Source organism: Pleurodeles waltl, chromosome 2_2 (assembly GCF_031143425.1).
Source record: "Pleurodeles waltl isolate 20211129_DDA chromosome 2_2, aPleWal1.hap1.20221129, whole genome shotgun sequence".
NCBI classification, from domain to species: domain Eukaryota; kingdom Metazoa; phylum Chordata; class Amphibia; order Caudata; family Salamandridae; genus Pleurodeles; species Pleurodeles waltl.
This window is the reverse complement of record NC_090439.1, coordinates 878125313-878150533: the sequence shown is the minus strand read 5'-3', so window position 1 is coordinate 878150533 and position 25221 is coordinate 878125313. Positions and strand designations below refer to the sequence as shown.

Genomic DNA, 25221 nt, shown 5'->3' with positions numbered 1-25221 from the left:
AGTTTTGTTCTGTCAATGTAGTACATTAACGCTCTTTTGATGTCTAATGTATGTAGTGCTCTTTCAGCTACAGAATCTGGCTGTGGGAAGAACACTGGTAATTCTACTGTTTGATTCAAGTGGAACGGTGATATGACTTTTGGTAAAAATGTAGGATTTGTCCGTAGAACTACTTTATGCTTGTGTATTTGAATAAATGGTTCTTGTATGGTAAATGCTTGAATCTCACTTACTCTTCTTAAAGATGTGATGGCAATTAAAAATGCAACTTTCCATGTTAAGTATTGCATTTCACAAGAGTGCATGGGCTCAAAAGGTGGACCCATGAGTTGTGTTAAGACAATGTTGAGGTTCCATGAAGGAACTGGTGGTGTTCTTGGTGGTTTAATTCTCTTTAGGCCTTCCATAAACGCTTTTATTACTGGTATCCTAAATAGTGAAGTTGAGTGCGTAATTTGCAGGTAAGCTGAAATTGCGGTAAAATGTATCTTAACGGAAGAAAAAGCTAGCTTTGAATTTTGCAAATGTAATAAGTATCTTACGATGTCTTTGGCAGATGCGTGTAAGGGTTGAATTTGATTATTATGGCAGTAATAAACAAATCTTTTCCACTTATTTGCATAGCAATGTCTAGTGGTAGGTTTCCTAGCTTGTTTTATGACCTCCATACATTCCTGTGTAAGGTCTAAGTGTCCGAACTCTAGGACTTCAGGAGCCAAATTGCTAGATTCAGCGATGCTGGATTTGGGTGTCTGATCTGTTGTTTGTGTTGCGTTAACAGATCTGGTCTGTTTGGTAGTTTGACATGAGGCACTACTGAGAGGTGTAGTAGTGTTGTGTACCAAGGTTGTCTTGCCCATGTTGGCGCTATTAGTATGAGTCTGAGTTTGTTTTGACTCAACTTGTTTACCAGATATGGAAGGAGTGGGAGAGGGGGAAAAGCGTAAGCAAATATCCCTGAGCAACTCATCCATAACGCATTGCCCTGAGACTGATCTTGTGGGTACCTGGATGCGAAGTTTCGGCATTTTGCATTTTCCTTTGTTGCAAATAGATCTATTTGTGGTGTTCCCCAACTCTGGAAGTAAGTGTTCAGTATTTGGGGGTGAATCTCCCATTCGTGGATCTGTTGGTGATCCCGAGAGAGATTGTCTGCTAACTGATTCTGAATTCCTGGAATAAATTGTGCTATTAGGCGAATGTGGTTGTGAATCGCCCAATGCCATATTCTCTGTACCAGGAGACACAACTGTGTTGAGTGTGTCCCTCCCTGTTTGTTTAGGTAATACATCGTTGTCATGTTGTCTGTTTTGACAAGAATGTGTTTGTGGCTTATTATGGGTTGAAATGCTTTCAGCGCTAGAAATACTGCCAATAGTTCTAAGTGATTTATGTGAAACTGTTTTTGCTGAGTGTCCCATTGTCCTTGGACGCTGTGTTGATTGAGGTGTGCTCCCCACCCTATCATGGAGGCATCTGTCGTTATTACATATTGTGGCACTGGGTCTTGGAAAGGCCGCCCTTGGTTTAAATTTATACTGTTCCACCATTGAAGCGAGGTGTATGTTTGGCGGTCTACCAACACCAGATCTAGAAGTTGACCCTGTGCCTGTGACCATTGTGATGCTAGGCACTGTTGTAAGGGCCGCATGTGCAACCTTGCGTTTGGGACAATGGCTATGCAAGAGGACATCATGCCTAGGAGTTTCATCACCATTTTGACTTGTATTTTTTGTTTTGGATACATGGCCTGTATTACATTGTGAAATGCCTGAACCCTTTGTGGACTTGGAGTGGCAATCCCTTTTGCTGTGTTGATTGTCGCCCCTAAATATTGCTGTGTTTGACACGGCAGAAGGTGTGACGTTGTGTAGTTGATTGAGAAACCTAGTTTGTGGAGGGTTTCTATGACATACTTTGTGTGTTGTGAACACCGCTCTAGCGTGTTGGTTTTGATTAACCAATCGTCTAGGTATGGGAACACATGTATTTGCTGCCTTCTGATATGTGCAGCTACGACTGCCAGGCATTTTGTAAAAACTCTTGGCGCAGTTGTTATTCTGAATGGCAACACCTTGAATTGGTAATGTACCCCTTGGAATACAAACCTTAAGTACTTTCTGTGTGAAGGATGTATCAGTATATGGAAATATGCATCCTTTAGGTCTAGTGTTGTCATGTAGTCTTGTTGTTTGAGCAGTGGGATTACGTCCTGTAATGTCACATGTGAAAGTGATCTGATTTGATGTAGATATTTAATGTTCTGAGATCTAATATAGGTCTCAGACTCTTGTCTTTTTTGGGTATGAGAAAGTACAGAGAGTAAACTCCTGTTCCTTTCTGTTGGTTTGGTACTAATTCTATTGCTTCTTTCTGAAGCAATGCCTGAACTTCTAGTCCTAGAATATCTATATGTTGTTTTGACATATTGTGTGTTTTCAGTGGGACGTTTGGAGGGAATTTGAGAAATTCTATGCAATAACCATGCTGGATAATTGCCAGTACCCAAGTGTCTGTTGTTATCTCCTCCCAATGTTTGTAAAATTTGCTTAGTCTCCCCCCCACAGGTGTTATGTGTTGGGGATGTGTGACTTGGAAGTCACTGCTTGTTTTGAGGAGTTTTGGGGCTTTGGAACTTCCCTCTATTCTTTTGGAATTGTCCCCCTCTATATTACCCCCGAAAACTTCCCCGCTGATATTGGCTTTGATAAGTGGGCCTTGCTTGTGAGGTTGTGGCCTCTGTAGGTTGACCTCGAAACCCTCCCCAAAATCGTGTTTTGCGAAATGTGCCTCTGCTCTGTGGGGAGTAGAGTGCGCCCATGGCTTTTGCTGAATCAGTATCTTTTTTGAGTTTCTCAATAGCAGTGTCGACTTCCGGCTCAAACAACTGCTGTTCATTGAAGGGCATATTCAGCACGGCTTGTTGTATTTCCAGCTTGAATCCTGACGTACGCAACCATGCGTGTCTCCTTATCGTTATTGCAGTATTTACTGTCCTTGCAGCCATATCTGCTGCATCCATTGCTGACCGTATCTGATTATTGGAGATACTTTGTCCTTCTTCCACCACTTGTTGTGCCCTTTTCTGGAACTCTTTGGGTAAGTGTTCTATGAAATGCTGCATTTCGTCCCAATGAGCTCTATCGTATCTTGCCAAAAGTGCTTGTGAGTTGGCAATGCGCCATTGGTTTGCTGCTTGTGCTGCAACCCTTTTACCCGCAGCATCGAATTTGCAACTCTCCTTGTCTGGAGGTGGTGCGTCTCCCGAGGTATGAGAGTTTGCTCTCTTGCGAGCTGCCCCGACAACCACAGAGTCTGGTGTTAATTGCTGCATAATATAAACAGGGACTGTTGGCGGTGGCTTGTACTTCTTCTCCACCCTTGGAGTTATGGCTCTGCCTTTTACAGGATCCTGAAATATTTGTTGGAATGTTTCAGCATTCCCGGGAGCATAGGTAAGCTTTGGTATTGGCTATGAGTGGAGGATAGTGTATTAAACAAAAAGTCATCCTCAATTGGTTCTGAATGCAAGGTGACGTTATGAAAAGCAGCTGCCCTTGAGACCACCTGCGTGTAGGATGTACTGTCTTCAGGTGGCGACGGCCTCGCAGGGTAACAGTCTGGGCTGTTATCTGATACAGGAGCATCATAAAGGTCCCATGCGTCGGGATCATCTTGACTCATTGCAGTATGAGTCGGGGATTGCATCAGTGGTGGAGTGGCTACCGGTGATGTGTGCACTGATGGTGGTGGAGATGGTGGCGGAGTTGTCTGTCTTGCCACCTTTGCCTGTGGCTGCTTGTCCTTTTCTTGAAAGGCAAGTCTTCTTTTCATCTTAATTGGGGGAAGAGTGCTTATCTTCCCTGTGTCTTTTTGAATGTGGAGCCTTCTTTGAGTGTAGTCTGGCTCTACTGATTCAAGTTCCTCTCCGAACTTATGTCCTTGCATCTGGGAGGACAATCCCTGTTCCTCTGTGTAGGAACCTGTTTTCGGTTCCGAGGCTGGATGTTTCGGAACCGAAACCTTTTCGGTCGCCTTTTTGGGCTCCGAGGAAACCTTCTTTATATTCGGCGTCGTGGTGTCTCAGTGCTGACCCATTTCGGTGCCACTGTCTCGGTGCCGAATCTGCTCGGAGCCGCTGTCTCGGGCCCGAGATTGCTGTGTGGCGGTATCTCGACCGGAGTCGGATGACTTCGCCACAAGCATGCCCTTTTTCGGTGCCGATGATCGGTCACCTATTTTTCGGGTTAAGCCATCGCCTGTTGGCGGTGGCGTCCCCTGGGCTTTTGTTGTCTTCTCGTGAGTTTTATGTTTCGACGTCTTACTCACGGTTTTCGGCGTTTCTTCGGGATCGAGCTCGTCCGAGTCCGATTCCTGGATGGAGAAGGTTTCTTCTTCCTCCTCGAAACGCCCTTGTCCTGTCGGCGCCGACGCCATCTGCAGTCTTCTCGCTCTTCGGTCTCTTAATGTCTTCCTCGACCGAAACGCTCGACAGGCTTCACAGGTATCCTCTTTGTGCTCTGGAGACAGACACAAGTTACAGACCAGATGCTGATCTGTATACGGATACTTGTTATGACATTTTGGGCAGAAGCGGAATGGGGTCCGTTCCATCAGCCTTGAAGAGACACGTGGCCGGGCCGACCAGGCCCCGACGGGGAATCGAAAAAAAACCCGAAGGGCCACCGGAGCTCTTCAAAAGTCGGTGTCGATCTGTTGTAACTAACCCAATACCGAACGCAAACAATACAGATGTTTTTTCCGAGATTCTAACTAACTTTCTGACCCGAAACACGGAGCGAAAAGGAACACGTCCGAACCCGATGGCGGAAAAAACAACAATCTAAGATGGAGTCGACGCCCATGCGCAATGGAGCCGAAATGGGAGGAGTCCCTCGATCTCGTGACTCGAAAAGACTTCTTCGAAGAAAAACAACTTGTAAAACTCTGAGCCCAACACCAGATGGCGGGATGTGCACAGCATGTGAATCTGCAGCTACACATGCCATCGAACATATATATATGTATACATACACATAAAGGACAGCAGAGAGAGAGAGAGCAAAAAGTATCCCAAAACACGTCTGTGATATGAATACCATCATTAAAAACGACCACTTATCTGTCTGTTATAATGTTCTCTTACTCTTGTTTACTTTTTTTTTGTATAAGCGAGTATAAGGGACATAAACAATGTGCACACCTGTTCTAGGATGGAGGGATGTAGAAGAGAAGGCTCACCTTCACCTGAAGAGATTCCTGAGAACCGCTTGACCCACTGCTACCTCTCCCTGAGATAGAGATTCCAAGCAGTAGTGTTTTGTGAATGTATGGCAGCTCTTCCATGTTGCTGCCCTACAGATGTCTTGTAGTGCAACTCCTGCGAACAATGCCGCTGACGATGAGACTGCTCTCGTGGAGTGAGCATGAACAGGCAAGTGCAGAGGTTTGCCCGCTGCCTGATGGCAGAAGTGAATGGCTGAGGCGATCCATCTGGAAATACTCTGCTTAGAGAGTGGATGTCCTTTCCTAGGAGCACTGTATGTTACGAATAGCTGATTAGAGCATCAAAAAGATTTAGTCCTGTCCAAATAAAATTGAACACATCTTTTAACGTCTAAGGAGTGTAATGCCCTCTCAGCCGGAGTAGATGGATGAGGAAAAAAGGATTTGAAGACTAAAGGTTCGTTGATGTGAAAGTCTGAAGGAACCTTTGGAATAAAATGCGGGTTAGTGTGCAATAGCAGTCTGTTGTGTTTAAGCTGTAGGAATGGCTCTTGAATGGAAAGAGCTTGCACCTCGCTGACTCGCCTAGCTGATGTGAGAGCTACCAATAAAGCAACCTTCCATGAAAGGAACTTGAGAGAAGCACGATGGATTGGCTCAAACGGATGCTTCATCAGTTGGGCTAAGACAATATTCAGGTTCCACGAAGGAGGTGGTGGTCTGAAAGGAGAGAAAACTCTGAAAAGCCCCTTCAAGAACCTCTTAATCAGACGAGAGGAGTAGAGTGAGGGTGTAGCATCTAAACGTCTGTATGCAGCTATAGCTGCTAGGTGAACTTTAATGGACGAATGTGCCAGGCCAGCTTGAGCTAGCTGCAATAGGTACGGTAATATTTCCTCTGGTGGTGAGACTAATGGGTCAATCTGTCGTTGATGACACCAGACACAGAATCGTCTCCATTTACAATAATATGTTTTATTGGTGCTATCCGCTCTGGCTTTTGACAAAATATCCCTACACTCCTGTGGGATATTCAAATGCGCGAACTCTCTGTGGTGAGGAGCGAGGCTGATAAACGCATCGACTTCGGATCGGGGTGCCAAACCTGGCCCTTGTTCATTGTTAGCAATTGGGGTAACGGCTCCAGCGGAATGTGAGGCTTGATTGATAGAGGGAGAAGTTCTGCGAACCATTGTTGACGCGGCCAGTACAGAGCTATCAATATCAGAGTGCACGGCTCTGCTTTCATCTTCGTGAGTACCTGTGGGATCAACGGAATTGGAGGAAAGGTGTAAGCAAAGATGTCTGACCAGACTATCGAATACGCATTCCCCCAAGATCCCTTCTGGTGATGCCAACTTGCGAAGAACTGGCATTTGGCGTTGTGTTTGTTCGCAAACAGGTCTACTGTTGGTGTTCCCCACTGGGAAAAAATGTGGTTCACTATTGTCTGGTCTAGCTCCCACTCGTGGCAGTTTGACTTATGCCTGCTGAGTGCATCTGCTGTCTTGTTGTTTATTCCCGGCAAGTGTACCGCTGATAGTGTGATGCCTTGCTGCCAGGCCCAGTTCCAGATTGTTTGGGCTTCTCTGGAGAGAGTGAGAGATCTTGTGCCTCCTTGTTTGTTGAGGTAATGCATCGTAGTGGTGTTGTCTGTCCTTATTACCACTTGCGATCCTGAGATCTTGGGGAGAAACGCCTGTAAGGCCAGGTGCACTGCTCTGAGCTCCAGCCAATTGATATGCATTGATGCCAGATGCGGTGGCCATTTGCCACTTATTTGCAGATCCTGTAACACAGCTCCCCAGCCTTCCAGTGATGCATCCGTCGTTATGGTCCACGGAGCTGGCTGCTGTAGAAACAAAGGCCGATTGATAGATGATGCCTTTGAGACCACCATCTCAGAGCTCTGAGCATTATCGGAGTTATTTGTATCTGGTCCTCGAAAGTGCCTGACACTTGGAGCCATTGACAATTTAGTTGCTCCTGTAAGGGGCGCCTCTTTAGACGGCATAGAGGAACTAGAGGTATGTATGCCTGAAGACATCATGCCCAACAGAGACTTGAACAGACGGACAGTAACCTTTCTTCTTTTCTGTATGGAACTTGCTAGAGTCCGTAACCTTTGTTGCCTCTCTGCCGTGGGACATGCCATGGTGGATTGTGTGTCCAGTTTTGCCCCTAGAAAGGTATTATTGCGTGCTGATAGAGGCTTGGATTTCTCCCAGTTGATGGTGAGTCCGAGGTTGGTTAGTAAGGAAACGCACTTTTTTGTTGATTTGTGCGCTCCTGCGTAGGTCCTTGCCTTTATCAGCCAATCGTCTAAGTATGGAAAAAAATTGTGTTTTCTCCTTCTGAGAAAGGCTGCGATTGGTGCTAGACATTTGGTAAATAGTCTGGGAGCTGATTTCAGTCCGAAAGGAAGGACACGGAATTGAAAATGGCTGCCGGCTACGGTGAATCTCAAGTATTTTCTGTGGGCAGGGTGGATGGGTATGTGGAAGTATGCGTCTTTCAGGTCTAGTGTAGACATGAAATCTCCCTGATTGAGACGCAGGAGGACGTCTTGTAGGCTGATCATATGGAACAATTGCTTTTTTAAGTAGATATTTAGCTCCCTTAAATCGAGGATCGGCCTCCAATCCTTCCACTTTTTCCGAATGAGAAAGAACCTGGAATAAAATCCTGTTCCTCGCTGGGCTCGAGGCACCGTCTCTATAGCTCCTTTGAGAAGCATTTTGTCGATCTCCTTTTTGAGTTGTTGAGGGTATCTTGAAGGAGTCCTGCGGGTGGGCTTGGAGGGAGGTATCTGGATAAATTCTAAAGTATGGCCTGTTTCACTGATTGCAGGACCCACTTGCCTGAAGTAATGGTTTGCCATTGTTTGAGGAACAGAGATATCCTCCTGCCCAGAATGGAAGGAGGAGAATTGGATGAAGCCGGAGCCTCGGAAGCATCAGGTTCTACAAGCCGAATCTTTGGCCGGGCGGGTTGAGCATCCACGGCCTCCAGGTCTACCATAGGCAGGTTGCGGCGGCTGCCTTTGTGAGTAGTATTGACAATATTGTTGGGAAGAGGAAGGATAGGCGGAATACCTGTGTTGTTGATATCCTCCTCTTTATGAGGGTTGGCCACGCCCTCTAGGTCGAAAGGAAGTCTTTCAATATTGCAGGGTCCCTAGTGACCTTGCCGTGTCTGTGTCCGATTTGATGGATTGTAATGCATCATCAATGTGTTTCCCAAATAACGCCTGCCCATCAAAAAGTAAGTCCAAGATTTTATTTTGCACTTTTGGATGGAAAGAGGTAGCTTTAAGCCAACCTTGCCTTAGCACCGCTGCACCGGCGAGTTGTCGAAAAGCAGTGGTTGCTATGTCCATTGCACAGTCTATAAGCTCTGCAGACGTTTGTTGACCCTCCTGTACCGTTTTGTTTGCCTCTGATCTTGCATCTTCCGGCAACTGGCTAATATAAGGTGCAATGTCCGCCCAAAGCTGTCTATCAAATCTAGCCAGTATTGCCAAAGAGTTGGCAGCTCTAACCACTAGGCTAGCCATAGAAGAAAACCTTTTACCTATGTTATCTAGTCGTCTACCCTCTTTGTCTGGGGGTGCGGAAATCGGGGCAGAAGGATTCTTAGATCTTCTTTGCGCTGCCTGAGCTACCACTGAATCCGGAGGAGGGTGTCCAGTTAGGCATGTTGGCGCATCATCAGGTGCTTTGTATTTCTTATCCAAAGGGGGCAGTACTGCCGTAACTGTAGCCAGATTATGCATGACCTTAAGGCCCTCTTCCCACAGGTAGTTTACCATCGGGATAGAGCGCACAGATTTCTGAAAAGGCTCCTTAAAGTTGTAAAGAAAACAGTCTGTTTGCTTGGTAGGCATTGGTAAAGCAAAACGTTTGGCAGCTCGCTCTAGAAGATTGTGAAACCCTCCTATATCTTATGGTGGGGATTCCACCTTCGATTGAGAAGGAGAAGGAGGAGCAGGGATGATGTATTCGTCCCACTCTGAATGAGTGTCCAGGAGCTCCCCTTCTTCCTGATCCCCTTCTGAGATGTTGGTATCTTGAGGAAGTGTCATATCAGGAGTGGCCACATTCGTGAGAGGTAAGGAAGTTGGCCTCTGGTGTGGAGTGGTAACCCAAGAGACGGGCGATGGGGGAGGTTGTTCTCCTTGAGGGGGAAACCTCCTGTTGTAATCAACCAACATCGCTCTGAGGTCAGTTAATAGGGAGGAAGGAATAAATGCTCCCTGTTGGTATTGCTGCTGTTCTGAATAAAAATGGGGGTCATAGGCCTCTTTATACTCCTCCTCTTCCTGATACTTTACGTTCAGTTGGGATGGACTGTAGGCTGTTCCAAATGGCCCCTCATCATCTGAGTCTTCGTCTCCCTCTAAAAGGTGTACTGGAACAAGGGAGGACACCTTACTAGGTGATGTATGAGTTGGTGTCAGCTTCTCCACACTTTTTAGATGTTTCTCTCTCGTCGACGGTGTCGTTGACAATGTCGTATTCGGCGTATATATAGACTACATTGTGGACAGTGTCGTAGACGCTGGACACACAGAGATTTTAATAGAAGAAAGTCTCACCGACGAGTCTACCGTCAACGAGGTTGTTGACGACGGTAGGGCTGACACTGACATCAGCGCCGATGACGATGTATAGACGGTCGTAGACACTGATGTCGTAGCTGCAGTTCTCGTTGACGGGTACCTGTCCTCGTCGACGATGTCACCCGCGGAGCCGTCGACGGTGGAAATACAGAAGTAGATGTCGTCGCCGGAAAAGCACTCCCCAACGGTACCGTCGATAATGAATCCGTTGTCGACGATGCTTTTTTCCCCAGTTACAGAGGATGGCTTCTTAAAAGGCACAGAAGGTGGTACAGAGGAAGATTTCCTGTGCCTCTCTGAACTGGAAGAATGGCCTTTCCCCTCTTTCCTGGAAACTTTCTTTGGGGAAGAAGATGGGCTGCGGCCCTTATAAGACCCTGAAGCAGTCTTTTTGTGGGCTTTTCTTGAGAGTTGTGAGGGAGATCTGGAGCCTGATCTCGCCCTCTTTGATGATCTCTTGGATGTTGAAGATTCATCACTCTCAGAGTCAGAAACTGGGTCTTTTCTATGTTTTAGTTTCTGCAGCCATATCAATAATCTGCCTTCCCTGTCCTTTAAAGTTTTAGAGGAAAAAGGTACGACAAATCTTACAGTCTTTAGCTGAATGGTCTGGGTAGAGGCAGTAAATGCAGTCTTGATGAGGGTCTTCAGAATGAAGCCTTTTCTTTCCACAAGTCTTGCAGTCTCTGAAGAGACCCTTCTTCTCCTTGTCAGACATAGTTGGAAAATAGTTGACAAATCAAGTTAGATAAGTTTCTCTGAGAGAAAAATGTTGAAAAAGGTGTGAAAAAAGAGCAGAGCTCTGAGGAGACTCCCTAGCACGACTTGCGGTAGAAAATCTGAGGTGCTGGAGCTTCTCTCAGGAGGATTCTGGAGGATGCTGTCACCTGATTGGTGGATGCTCAAGTTTGGTCCTTTTCACAAAAAGACTCTGATAGACTGTTAAATTGAAGAGGCCTTTTTCTTTGTTAATATATCTTGACATTACTAGTGTAAATTATACCGGGGACTCCCATCTCGACGACGGGGAATGATTCAAGCATGTGAATCTATGAAAGTTCCAATACTGGAGTAAATAGAGTATAAGAGAGTTAGAGAAAGAAGATGTCCATGCGAGTGTAAGTAACTATACAAGTATAAAGTAACTGAAACAGCCACAAGCTTCCGGGGATGAGGAAGGGTGCATGTGAATCTACAGCACCACATGCCACAAACAGATGTCTACTCGTCAAATAACATTTTCCGTTCAATGGTATGTGTGACTGTAGATACACATGCTTTTCAAAGACTGCAAAGCAGTCCCTCCTAGAAACAATGGTGGCTCCCCTGTATGATTTGCAGTTGTCTGAAAAAGTGTTCTCAGGACAGCCTGTCCTACATTAGCTTGTTGACGTGCTTGTACATCTACACAATAGTGCTTTGTGAATGTATGCATTGTAGACTATGTAGCTGCTTTGTCAGCTAAGGGAATGTTTCCTAAAAATGCCATAGTAGCACCTTTTTTCCTAGTGGAATGCACTCTAGGAGCTAGTGCCAATTGTCTTTTTGCTTTAGCATAACAGATTTGTATACATTTTACAATCCACCTAGCTAAACTATTCTTTGAAATAGTGGTGCTGAAAAAGCTACAAGTAGCTGTTTAGTTTTTCTAAATTCCTTAGTTCTGTCAATGTAATGCGTGAGCGCTCTTTTGACATTTAAGGTGTGGCGTGCTCTTTCTGCCACGGAGCCAGGTTGTGGAAAGAAAACCGGTAACTCAATGGTTTGATTAATGTGGAACTGTGAGTCCACCTTTGGGAGGAACCTTGGGTTTAAAAAAAGGACTATCTTGTTTTTGTGTACTTGAAAGAAGGGTCCTTCTAATGTTATGGCCTGTAACTCACTAACATGTCTAAGTGATGTAATAGCGACTAAAAAAGTTACTTTCCAAGAAAGGAACTGAATTGGACATGAGTGATGTGGCTCAAAAAGAGGGGCAATGAGCCGAGTGAGCACAATTTTAAGATTCCTGAATGGTACAGGGGCAGCCTGGGTGGAGGCTTTAATAACTGGGATTCTGAACAATGAAGTATGCTGTCTGTTTTGTAAATATGCAGCAATGACTGCGAGGTGTAATCGGATTGAAGTGTAAGCAAGGGTAGCTTTTTGCAAGTGAAGCAAATAGCAAACAATTTCTTGTATAGACGGTGTTAAGGGATCAATATGTTTAGATTGGCAGTAGCAGACAAAGTGCTTCCCTGGTTGCAGGTCTGTGGGCCTGTTTTAAAATGTCCATACTTTCGGAAGGTAACTGTAGGTAACCATCTATGACTTCAGGAGCCATATCGCAAGGTTAAGTGGTTTGGGGTCTGGATGTCCGATCTACTGGAGGTTTTGTGTGAGAAGATCCGGCCTTTTGGGGAGCCTCTTGTCAGGTACCAGGGAGAGGTCCAGCAATATTATGAACCATGGTTGACGAGCCCAGGTGGGAGTTACAAGAATCAAGGTGACAGAAGTTTGTCTGAGTTTGCGTACCAGAAATGGAATGAGGGCAAGAGGTGGAAAAGCATAAGCAAATATCCTTGACCCGTCTATCCATTGGGCATTGCCCTTGAAGAAAGGGTGTGGGTACCTGGATGCAAAGCTTGGGCACTTTGAGCTTTCTGCAATGGCAAACAGTTCTATTTGAGGAGTTCCTCACTTTTAGAAGTACATTTGGAGGACTATCGGGTGGAGTTCCCATTTATGTACTTATTGATGCATTCTGCTGAGCAGGTCTTCAAAACTGTTGTCCGTTCTGGGAGATACTTTGCCAGTAGATGAATGTGGTGATGGCGAGCCTATTTCCATATTGCTTGTGTCAATTGAGACAACTGGAGTGATCATGCCCTTCTGTTTTTGCAGATAATGCATTCCTGTAATTTTGTCTGTTCGCACTAAGACAGTCTTGTGCAATAGGTGACTAAGGAAAGCTTTCAGGTCTAGAAACACTGCCCGTAGTAGTTCGAACATATTGATGTGCATGGACTGGTGACTGAAGTCCCACTACCCTTGCACTGTGAAGTTCTGGCAGTGTGCACCCAAACCTGTCGGAGATGCGTCTAAGGTCAAAACTATTTGAGGAACAGGCCACCCTTTTACTAGGTTGGGGGAATTCCACTGTAGCAGAGAGAGATAAGTGGGGCAGTTTAACAACACTAGATGTTGAAGGTGACCCTGTGACTGAGACCACTGGTGAGACATTGCTGTAGGGGATGCATGTGGAGCCTGGCATAAGGCACGATGGCAATACAGGATGTCATCATGCCTAAGAGGTTCATAGCTGTCCTGACTGTGTAGGTGTGATTCTCTTGGAACTGAGAGATTGTATACTGGAAGTTGTGAATACGGGCTGGATTGGAGTAAGCTAACTCCAACTATGCGTTGAGAATTACCCCAGGGTATGGTTGAAATTGAAGGGGTTCTAGGTGTGATTTGATTATATTGACTGTAAACCCTAACTTGTGGAAAAGTTTACTGTTGTTTGAGTGTGAGACTGACATTGGTGGATGGTGCAGAGTGCTGGCTTTGATGAGACAGTCCTCTAGATAAGGGAACACTTATCTTTTTGTCTTCTGAGATGTGCTGCAACTATGGCTAGGCACTCGGTGAACACTGTCGGAGCGGTTGTGACCCTGAAAGTCAGAACCTTCAATTGATGATGATGTCCCTCGACCACAAATCATAGGTATTTACAGTGTGCAGGGTGAATGTGGAATGTGAAAGTAGACATCTTTCATGTCTAGTAGGGCCATCATGAAGTCACCTTACTGAAGAAGTGAGATAACGTCCTGAAGGGTACCCATATGAAAAAGTTCTGACAGGATATATTGATTTAAAGGTCTTACATCCAGAATGGATCTGAGAGCCCCGTGTTCTTTTGGGATGGGGAAGTATAGGGAGTATACTCTTGTTCCTTGGTACTGTATAGGAACTGGCTCTTTTGGCCCTTTCAGAAGTAAAGATTGGACATCTTCTTTCAGGAGAGCAAGGTGCTCTCTCTTGCGAGTTTGTGACTGCAAGGTGGAATGTTTGAAGGTGTTGAATTAGCTCCAGACAATAACCATGCTGGACAATGGAGAGGACCCAAAGGTCCGATGTTATGTGTGTCCATTGAATGTGATAAAGTTGGAGGTGTGCCCCATACACAGTGGAATGAGGAGTGGGGAGTTGTAGGTAGTCAGTGTTTAGCTGAGGAGGGTGAGCCACAGGTGGTGGTGGTCTCGCCCCTCCCTCTGGAATGGTCTCCTTTGTATGTTCCTCTAAAAGAGCCTGTGAAATAGGAGGATGAGGTTTATGTTTTGAGGCCGATTGGTCAGATTTTGTGGATGACCTGTACATTGGGCGGTGAAAAAAAAAACCATGTGTGCTTGGGACTGTAGGGCTCCCTTGGCCTTTGCTGTGCCGGAATCCTTTTTAAGTTTGTCAGGGGTGAAGTCAATTTGGGGACCACAGAGGTGCTCCTTATCAAAAGGCATATTAAGCACAGCTTGCTGTACACTTCTGGCTTGAATCCAGAGGGTCTGAGCCACGCATGCCTTCTGAGCAGGACACTGGTGTTCACCCTCCATGTGACTGTGGCTGCTGCATCTAATGTGCACCTGATTGAATTGTTGGCAGTTGTTTGACCTTCTGAAACTATTTGCTGTGCACGTTTACGGTGCTCTTCTGGGAGGTATTGGAGGAGTTCCTCCATCTCAGCCCATCGAGCCAGGTCATAGCATGAAATTAAAGCCTGCGAATTGGGAACACACCATTAATTGGCGGCTTGTGCAGCTACCTGTTTGCTTGCTGTGTAAATTTTCTTACTTTCTTTGTCAGGTTGAGGGGGGGGGGGGTGTCCCCAGTAGCCTGACTGTTAGCCCTCATTCTAGTGGTGGTAGCCACAGTGGAATCTGGTGGAACCTGAGACCAGATGAAAAGTGGATCAGAAGGGGGAAGTTAATATTTCTTGTCCACCCTAGGTGTAATTATTTTTGGGCAGACAGGCTTGTTGAAGATGTCTTTGGCATGGTGAAGCATCCCTGGCAGCATAGCGAGGTACCAGATGTCCCTGTGTGTTGATGTGAGGGTGTTGAACAGAAATCATGCTCTATAGGATACCTGTGGAGCTGGCCGCTGTGGTAGTCAGCGGCCCTGGCAATGACCTGCTGATAGCTGGTGGTATCCTCTGGAGGAGAGAGGCCTGGAGGGTAAAGATCATGATCAGTAGAGATAAGAGGATGCAGATCATAAAAGTCCCAGGAGTACGGGTCCTGTTGTATATCTCCTAAGCCCATCCCAGTATAAAGAGGTGAACCTTGTGGAGAAAAGTTTCCTGCTGTAGAGAGGCAGGCGGAGGGCAATTAGGAAGCGGGGGTGGAGGAGTAGGATGAGTTGTGGCTGCAAGAGTGGCAGCTTTGTCCTTATGAGTCTTCTCAGGAGGAGGTGAGGTGTCTAGGGCCTCCTGTAAAGTAAATCTCCTTTTCAGAGTTGTGGATGGGGAAGCAATAATGTGTTTGGGGTGCTTTCTGTTTTAAGCTGGCGCTGCTTAGTGTCCATGGCTTCAAGGATGGTTTCAATGGGAGATGATGTGCTGGAGAACTGGGTAAACTACATCCGTCCCAAAGAACCGTGGTGTGACCTTTTGGTACCGAAGTTTTGGGGCGATGGACCTTTTTCGTTGCTGAAACGGTGGATGTGCTGCTGCCACTTGGTGCCAAAGTTGTTGGTGTCGAAGGTTTGCCTGTAGTCATTCGGCCTGAAGTAAAGGAAGTTGAGATGGAAGACATAGTCAGAATATTGCCAGCTTTCAGAGCCGAGCCAGAAGGCGTGGTGGGCGAAGCAATCTTCTGTGACCAACCATGGCCCGAGAGCAGTGGTGGTCCAGCGACCTCTGTTGAGGCTTTTTTTTAAAGTCTTTGCGGAGGGAGGAGGGGTAATTGTGCTCACAGGCTGCGCTGGGGTAATGTTCTGGCTCTCAATATTAGACTGAAGATCGGAGTCCGAGTCCTGAATGGAGAAAGCCTCCTCCTTTCCATGTTCTTCACCGACAATATCTAAGGTCTGCCCTTGGGATGACTGCTCCATTGCCAGCCTGTGAGCTCGTCTGTCAGGAAGGGTCTTTTAGGATCAAAACGATCGGCACATGTCGCATAAGGCCTTGTGGTGATCTGGTGAGAGGCAGAGATTACACAGGTGGCGGTGATCAGTGTGTGGAAACTCGGCATGGCATTGGGGGCAGAATCGTAATGGCGTTCGTTCCATCAGGGTATCCTGGTCTTCTATGCCACGTGGAGGTAGGCCCGAGGCCAGGCAAGGCCCACCCTGAATGGGGCGCGGTTGAAATTTTATTCGGACAGACCAGGTGTAAAATGGGAAAGCGCAGTTGAAAATACAATACCGTCAATGCAGAGGAAAGACGTAAAGAGAATCTTGACCTGGAGCGAGTGCAATACAGAGCGAGTAAAACATGTCTGAACCCGATGACGGACAGAAAACAATCTAACAATGGACTCCATGCCCATAGTCAGTATCAATGAGGAGGAGCCATTTGATCCCGTGACTCGAAAGTACTTCTTGAAGAAAAACAAGTTGCAGCACTCCGAACCCAACACTAGATGGCAGGATTATGCAAAGCATGTGTATTTACAGTCACACATGCCATCGAACATGTTGTACCTTTTGATCTCTCGACATTTTTATTATCAACGAAACTTGCTCAATAATTTTTACTAATACTCTAAATACCTCCATTATTGGGTCCGATTTTTCCATACAGTTGGAGACATTTAAATTAGAGACCCCTATGTATAACACATGGAAAGGGGCTTTAATTTATCGCCCACCTGAATATAAGACAAATTTCAGTTTATGGATGTTAGATTTGCTTCCTTCCTACATTATTGGGGCTGATAATTGTTTATTGCTTGGGGAATTTAACTACCACAGGAAACACACAGAAAACAGTGAAGTTATATCATTAATAGCAGATCTGGGAAGAGTTGAACTGACACAAAATGTTTGGGATCCAACACATGTTGGACCTAATATTTGGTAACACCATCCTGATAAGGTCGTCGAAGTGGGAGTCCCACGGTATCCTAAAAAAGCAGTAAGACTATCCATAGGCTAAAATGCTAGCAAAGTTAAACATATAGCCTCCCCATGTCCTTTTGAAAAAAGAACCAAACTTGACCAATGACCAATCATGCGCCAGTGGGAAACCACTAACCAGCTGGCCTAAAGCACACTCTACAAGAGCAATCTCAACATCAGTTGCTCTGGTTCAAGGCATCACCTTAGACAAGATATGCCAAGCTGCAATGTGGAAGACTACACATTCTTTGACGCAGCATTACTGTTAAGAATCGGCACAAAGGAGCAATTCAGCTGTGGGACAGGCGGTTCTAGGGCATCTATTTCATTAAGATTAGGCTCTTTTGAATGTATGTATACAATTGCTTCTAACACTTGCACAATTATTGTCTGACTATGTATATAGATAGATAGATAGATATATGCTGGAATGCTTACACACACAATCCACTATGGGCATAACAGTGATTGTGAGTACTGCTGGCTATTCCGATCCAAGCATGTGACTTTAAGAAAGATCCAATACTGGATACGAAAGCAAGTTACTTACCTGTAACTACAGTTATCCAGTATTGGTATCTTTCATAAAGCATGTGACCCACCCTCCTCCCCTTTGAGGCTCACCTTCCTTTTTTCAGGCTATACTCTTCACTCTGGTGCTAGAAAATCTGAGGGAAGGAGCCTGTTTTGGCAGTACAGACTATCTTTATGTGGATCATCCACATGGAGCTTTTTCTTGCCACAGGTCTTACAAGGGTGAAAAAGGCTTTTCTTGAAAGTATCAGCTGAGACAGAAAGTTGTTCTGAAAGGAAAAAACTGAGCAGAGCTCAGGGAGACTCCCTTCACACGACGTGTGGTAGAAAATCTGAGGAAAGGAGCCTCCTTTGGGAATATTCTAGAGGGTGCTGGCACATGATTGGTCATAGGTCAAGTTTGGTTCTTTTTTCAAAAGAACATTCATAGACTATATGTTTAAGTTTACTAGCGTTATATCCTATGGATGTTCTTACTTACTGCTTTTTTAGGCTAACGTGGGACTCCCACTTCGACGACGGGGATGGTTCAAGCATGTGAATTAACGAAAGATCCAATACTGGATCATTAACTCGCTTTTCGTCCCTGGAAACAAATGAATCATGTCAATTTCCGTACCGGTTTACAATTTCAGGTCTTTCTGCAATGTATCATATGTCCCTGGCTAATGCCATGAATATTGCGGCCCCGTTTAAATCATTTAAAACAAGGTAACATAAACACCAGACCAAATGGTACAGTGATGACTTTGGAAGAGAGAAGCAAGGGTGCAAGAAGCTGGATAGAGCTTTTGACAGACTCTCACAAATGCTCACAAAGCATTTATCATAAACATCTTACTAGTTTCTTGGCTGATACGCTATAAAAGTTGATTTTTTAATACCTTAAAAAATGTACAGTCTAATTCTTGCTGGTTATCGACCCCTGCCTCCCCTGAACGGTATTAATCATTGTCATCCTATTTTCACATTAATTAATAAAATATATGAGGATTAAGACTGCCAGATAGAGCCTCTACACTGCGATGCATGGCTCCTACTTCTACCTCCTGAAGCATTGTGTCAGGAGGGAAGGTTTGCCAGTTTCACCAGAAGACGTTGGTGATTTGCTTTCTTCAATTAAGTCTGGGTCTCCTGACAATTCGTGGCCAGTCCATCTGTTTTCCACTTTCTTATCTTTGTGCCACATGTTACCGATCTCTTTAATCTTTCACTAAAAATAGCCTAGTACTTGCCCATGTCTCCTCATTTAAGAAAAAAACGCTGTTTCTGCCAACCTCTCCAGCTACCACTCTATCTTGCTGCTGCTGTAAAATGATGGAGAAAATTATCAACAAGCAATAGTACCAATACTTGGAGACGAACCACATAATGGACTCCTTGCAGTCAGATTTTAGGGCAGACCACAATAGAGAAACTACTCTTTTTGCAGTCACTGATGCTGTCAGGTACAGCCTAGATGAAAGAAATCCAGCTGCACTTACATTATGACATCTTTCTGCAGCTTTTGAAAGGCCTCATATGGTTTTGCTTGACAGGCTTTTTGATAGGGGTTCACTCACAGGCCTTGGCCTGGCTGAGGGACTTTCTAGAGGAAGAAATCTCATGTGGTATTCATCTCCCCTTTTAAATCAAGGGTTGTTAGCAACACCTGCAGGATGCCAAAGGGATCCTCTCCGAGTCCCGCCCCCTTTATTATTTATGTGGCCCCATTAGCAAAGGTTGCCAGGTCTTTCGATCTGGAGCTTCTGTCATATGCTGATGACACCGAATTGGAGGTTTAGAATGGACAAAAACCAGGAAGCAACAAGAGCCAGGTTCTGTGACTGTCTATGTACTATGGCATCTTGGATAAAACAGCACTGTCCTCAACTAAATGGGGGGAAAACGCAAAGCCACTCAGATCTGGTCCGATGATTGGTGGCCCATGGCTTTAAGCAACCCTCCTTACTGAATAAAGTTGCAAAGAATCTCAGTATTCTGCAGGATGACAAATGTAACATGCCAAGTCGAGTTACTGCAATCTGTAGTACTTGCGTTGGAATCTTTCATGTGCCCTGCAAGGCCTTGTCCTGGTTCCTTCTGAACTGTAGGAAGTACATACTAAAGGCCCTTATACCAAGTCGCCTTGACTAATGAAATGCTCTACTTGTTGCAGCAAATGAGTCCCTCATATTGCACCTGCATGTGGTCCAGAACACGGCTGCCTGACTGGTTTGCCATCTTCCATCCAGCACCTCAGCAGGTCTGCTTCTAGGATCCCTTCATTGGTTGCCTGTTAGGAACCATAGTATTTTTAAGCTCCTGTGCCATGCTCACAGAGCCTTGTATGGTGAGGGTCCAGTATACGTGGGGCCATGAATGAGATTTTACCAGCCAGCCAGTAAACTTAGATCATCTAACATGGCACTGGCTCCCCCCGTACTACTCGAGGCAGAGGTTGCTCTTTTTCTTACTTTGCATTTTACCACTGGAATAAGTTACCTTCACATATTCACTCTTGTCACAGCTTTACTGTTTTTAAAAAGTCATACAAAACCTGGCTATTTTAGTTAATGACCTCTCTTTTAGGTCTGTCCACTATCCGCCTTCTTTGTATTAAGCCTCAGCGCAGGAATACTTCTGATGGAGTGAGCTGTTCGCTTTTAATTAAATGCTGATAACATTAGGTCAGCCAGCAATGTAGGACAATATAATTTCCTGTTGTGGTCTTTGTGCAAGGGATGCTAAGAGGTTTGCATCAAAGGATTTCTCCAAATGTGAAATACATAAAGAACCTTTGTGGATTAAAGAAAAATACACATTAACAGCACATTTCTATTTTAACTTAAAATTAAACCATGTCACAACACGTCAGAACGTAATATCTGAATAAAAGGATTGAATACAAATACCAAGATGAGATAAAACACCATTCAAAGTTTGCCAGATTAGGGGCTTACCTGTTAGTGTATACAGAACACTCTTCAGAATTTAACTTCACACATGCGCTATACTTTTCTATTGCTTGCTTATACTGTGCCTTTTTCACAAATGCATTCCCTTCTCCTTTGAGTGACAAGAACATGTCTTCAGCTTTCTCACCTAAAATCCGAGATCAAAATGTTACACATACAAATACAATGTTGAAAAATTACACTGCTTGCCTTGTAAACAAAACAGATTCTGATTTGGCACTCAGAGCTGTGCAAAGAGCTCAGTACTAAGTGCAAACATAACATAATATGCAAGAAAGTTATAGCGTTCTATGCTCTGAGATTGGTAACCAGTAAACTGAGCAATAGCAAAACTTAATTTACGTTGCTTAGAAATGTCCAAGGAAACGCTTTATAAAAACAAAGTGGTATTGTTACTATTATCACACTTCTTGAACGGATACTTTCTTTGGCACATCAGAGTCACCATGATTACTGAATGTGCACTTAACATCTCTGGTGGACTCGATTCACACTTTTCATTTGGAGTATCAAATATAGGCAGATGACGGACGGCCACTGGTCAGTTACTTCTACACACCTCACTGCATGCTACATTGGGTAACATATGGGTGAATATGCTACACACCACAGCCTACAATGTCTGCATGTCATGGGCCCCGGCAGACGACTCATACATTGGTTTGCAGATTCGCTGCGCATTCACACAGCACCGCAGCTCCTGTCTTTGCGTACCCACTGGAAGGACAACCTGGCCCGCCCCTGCACAGACAAAGGATAGGCTGCATTAATAGAAATCCCTGGTCAAGTCCCCTCCAACACCCATATCTGACTATATTCCGAATATGTACTATATTGTACACAGGGCCTATCTCACCCCACCAATATAAACCGTTATTTCCATCACGTAGAAGAGGCAGTCAGACAGTCCTCACAGTGCCATCTGCCTGATGCTGACCTACTTCACATGCTCTGGGCCTGCCCAACTCTTTACTTTTACTGGCAAGGCGTCACGACTCAACTGCCCGCTGCACAGGGTGCCCTGCATTACACATGTGAGAGATTTGTATACTGGGCCTTCACCATACGGTCAAAAAGTATACGGTCACTTGGACATTTTGATGACTAAATGCCTCCCCATCATTGGTGGCTTGGAGACGATCGCTTATTATATGGGCACAAGTAGAAAGTACTGCATTCCACAGGGAGGAGAATTTAGAACTGCATAAGTAATCCCATTGCAGCCAACTGGGATACAATCCTGAAAGGTTTTGAAAATGAGACACCTCTGGACCATGGCTCCCCAGACCTAGAACATGGGGGGTGCAACGGAACAGCGGAGTCTTGAGGAGGCACCTAACGGCACAGTATCCATGTGGCAACCTGCCTCTCTTAGCTCACCCCACAATAGGCCCAAGAAGATGTATGTGGTTCAGCATTATCATGTGTCCAGTTGCTTCTAACTGGCAGAAGGGAGCGAAGGTGGGTGTACGAGAATCAGGCTTGTTTTCTTGCTTTTTTTATGTTGTTATATCGCAATAATAGAAATGGCTAATTCTATATGATATGGCAGCTGTTGACCCCTCAGTTGACCAGCTTTGACCGCCCTATGCATCCGTTTGTTTCGGAATGATGTAAGTACTGGCTGTGATGAACAAGTTACTTACCTTCAGTAACGCCTTATCTGGTAGAGAGACCGACTAGCCGCAGACTCCCCATCTTAGAATTCTCCCCGAAGCGCCAGACTGGATTCAGAAACTTCTCCTCAGCAGTACCTCTGCGCGTCAGTAGAGGGCGTCGCGCGACTATGCAGCGACGTCGTCCCCGGACATGATGTCAGAGGAGTCCCTATATTCCCTCCTCAGGTGCACTGATATCAGTTTTTTCAGTGACTTGAAGCTGCAGAACAACGAGGAGCCACAGAGAAACTGGCAGTGAATTAGTAAAACAGAGTAAAAGTGTATATGCCAACCAGAAAAAAAAAGACACGTCATGAGATGTACAAAACTAGAAAACACCCTACTGACTGAAGAGTACAGAGTTTGCAAGCAGGGATGATGGGTGGGTCGATAAGGAATCTGCGGCTAGTCTGTGTCTCTACCAGATAAACCATTACTGAAGGTAAGTAACTTGTTCATCTGATAGAGACAAATAGCCGCAGATTCTCCATCTAAGAATTAGATACCCCAGTAGTACCTGAACCCCAACTCCCCCGAACCCCAAGGAGGGGTGCGAACGGATCACACCAGTCTTGCAAAGAACAACCTGGTAACACAGAGGAATAACCAGAGACAAGTTACTCACATGAAAAAATGACCAGCAAATCCATAAGGAAAACGCTAAGTCAGGACTGGTAAAGGAAAGGGTCCACAGGAAACTAGGCAGCAACCACACCCATAGGGGAGTGCAAACTGCGAAAAAAACAGTCAGAGAGAGAACTTGAAAACATGTGATGGAAAACGTATAAAAGAGACAAAGTAGAAGGACAAGTGAAAGCATGATATACAAACACTCTCACAGTGAGAATGAGATAGTACCCCAGCAGAGGCGATATGTAACAACACACAAACGCCAAGACAGAACACAGGGCATGGAAAAGAACGAATTAAAAACTAAAAATGTGCAGGCAGACCAGCAATGGTTGCCTCAGAAGGAGCAGGGAAAACAGCTCCAGGCCCCAATGGAATAATAAAGGGGAAAAAACCAACAAGGCCCTGCGCAAAAGTGCAAAGTGTACGGACATACACATGTTAGGAAATGAGAGAAAAGTCACTATCTGTGTCCGCTACAGAATGGTAACTCCGAACCTGGACATATTTGCTATCAAACATGTTGGAATCATACCTCAATATTGTTGGTTGTGTAATTCCATTCACTGTGGGGGCTCCTTAGAGGATTCCCAGCATTGCTCCTGCCAGTCTTCTAGGGTTTTCCGGGCCCGTGCTGCTGCCACCCCACAGATAGGTTTCTGCCCTCCTGCTGCTTACCCTGCTCAAGCAGAGTAAGGCAGAACAAAGGATTTTCTTTGGGTGAGGAAGGCAACACCCTCTCCCCTTGGAAATTGGCGTTACATGGCTTGGGAGGGGTAGCCTTTGGTAACACCTTATCTTCTAGAGACTCTATGTAGCTGCATATTCCTAACCTTGAAATATTACCAAGGTGTCAGACTGGAACCGAAAAATCTTGAGCAATACCTCTGCGCACCAGTAGGTGGAATCAATGGGCTCAGTGGCTGCGTCTGTGCCAAAAGTGAAGTGCGCGATGCCTTTATAGGCGCCACACCAGCACTCTGGGATTAGTTTCTTTTGATTACATTTCCTCGCCATAAGGACAGAGCCACAACAAACACTAAGGACCTACAAGGGTCACAATAAATGGAAAAATTTGTACGCAGAAGCAGGGAGGATGGGAGGGTCGGTAAGTAATCTGCAGCTAGACAGACTCTACCAGAGGAGGTGTTACTAAAGTTATATAACTTGTTCATTTGATAGAGACTTCTAACCGCAGATTCCTTACATTAGAATAGATACTCGGGCAATATCTCCCTGGAGGTGCATCTGCAAACAGATTAAGATTAGGAAGTCCTGGAGGACCAAACAGGCAAAATGTATGTCACAACAGACCTGACTGTACAGGCAGTAGTGCTTGGTAAACGTGGGCAGAGATGCCCACATAGCAGCCTAACAGATATCCAGGACAGGCACTCCGATAGCTAAGGCAGTGGTCCCAGTCTTGGTTCTGTTGGAATGAGCCCACAAGCCTTAAGGGGGTTGCTTCTTGGCCAGTGCGTAGCAGATTTGAATGCAGAGTACAATCCATCTGGAGATGGTCAGTTCCTGCACAGCTTTTCCTTTCTTTGCCCCAATGAAGAGTTGATTGCCCACCCAGTGCTCTTTGGTACAATCAATGTAAAACAATAATGTTCTTTTTCGGGTCTGAGCGGTAAAGCATCTCCTCCTTTTTCGAAGGTAGTCACAGAACCAAGAAGGTAAGCAGTGTAATGGTCTGATGGACGTTGAAGGGTGTCATCACTTTTCGGCAAGTAAGAGGCATATGTTGTCAAAACCAATTTATCTGGGAAAAGGTGGTGTATGGAAGGTGCACAGAGAAAGCCTGCAGTTTGCTAACCCTCATGGCCGATATAATGGTCACTTTTAGGGGTCTTCTGATGATTAAAAGATGCAAGGAGCAGCTATGCAGAGGCTCGAATGGCAAGCACCTCAGAAAGGTCAGAACCAAGTTTGGGGGCATGATAGAGGATTTTGTGTTGGTGGCCTTTAAGAAAAACAGGTGCTTTGAACAGGGAGGGATAATCTGGCAATTGCAACAAAGCTGATAAGGTTGAAAGATACTTTTTAATTGTACTCAAAGCAAAGCCTTGCCGGGCTAACAAAATAACAACTAACACCATAGACAAAGGTGCAGAGAAAGGATTAACATTTTTGGTAGTACGTCAAGCCACAGATTTATCCCAATAGCAGCCGTATACTGTCTTGGTTGAGGGATGTCTGGCCAACAAAATGACACTGTAAACTAAAGGGAGGTCAAAAATTGCCAGTTGTGACCACTCAATATCTATGCATTAAGGTAAAGCATGCAGATTCGAATGCAGTATCCTCAACTGTTACCATGACAGGAGATCCTCTCAAAAGGTTAGAATGATCGGAGGACCAACGCTCATGCTCAGGAGTTTGAGATACCATAATCTCTGTACCCAATCCAGAGCCAAGAGATTGACTTGGGCCTGGTCATTCCTTCCCTTCTTGAGAACTCCGAGCCGGAGTGGTGTCGGCAGCAAAGCATATAGGA

The 25221-nt window shown here is 45.2% G+C and overlaps 1 protein-coding gene across 1 annotated transcript in view; it reads right to left on the bottom strand.

The window, feature by feature from the left end:
* SPAG1 (sperm associated antigen 1) overlaps positions 1-25221 on the bottom strand; it is a 697262-nt gene that overhangs the window by 85200 nt on the left and 586841 nt on the right. Inside the window, exon 15 of the mRNA XM_069220554.1 lies at positions 20419-20560. Within this exon, the coding sequence (XP_069076655.1) occupies positions 20419-20560 (142 nt within the window). The remainder of the gene's footprint in view (positions 1-20418; positions 20561-25221) is intronic.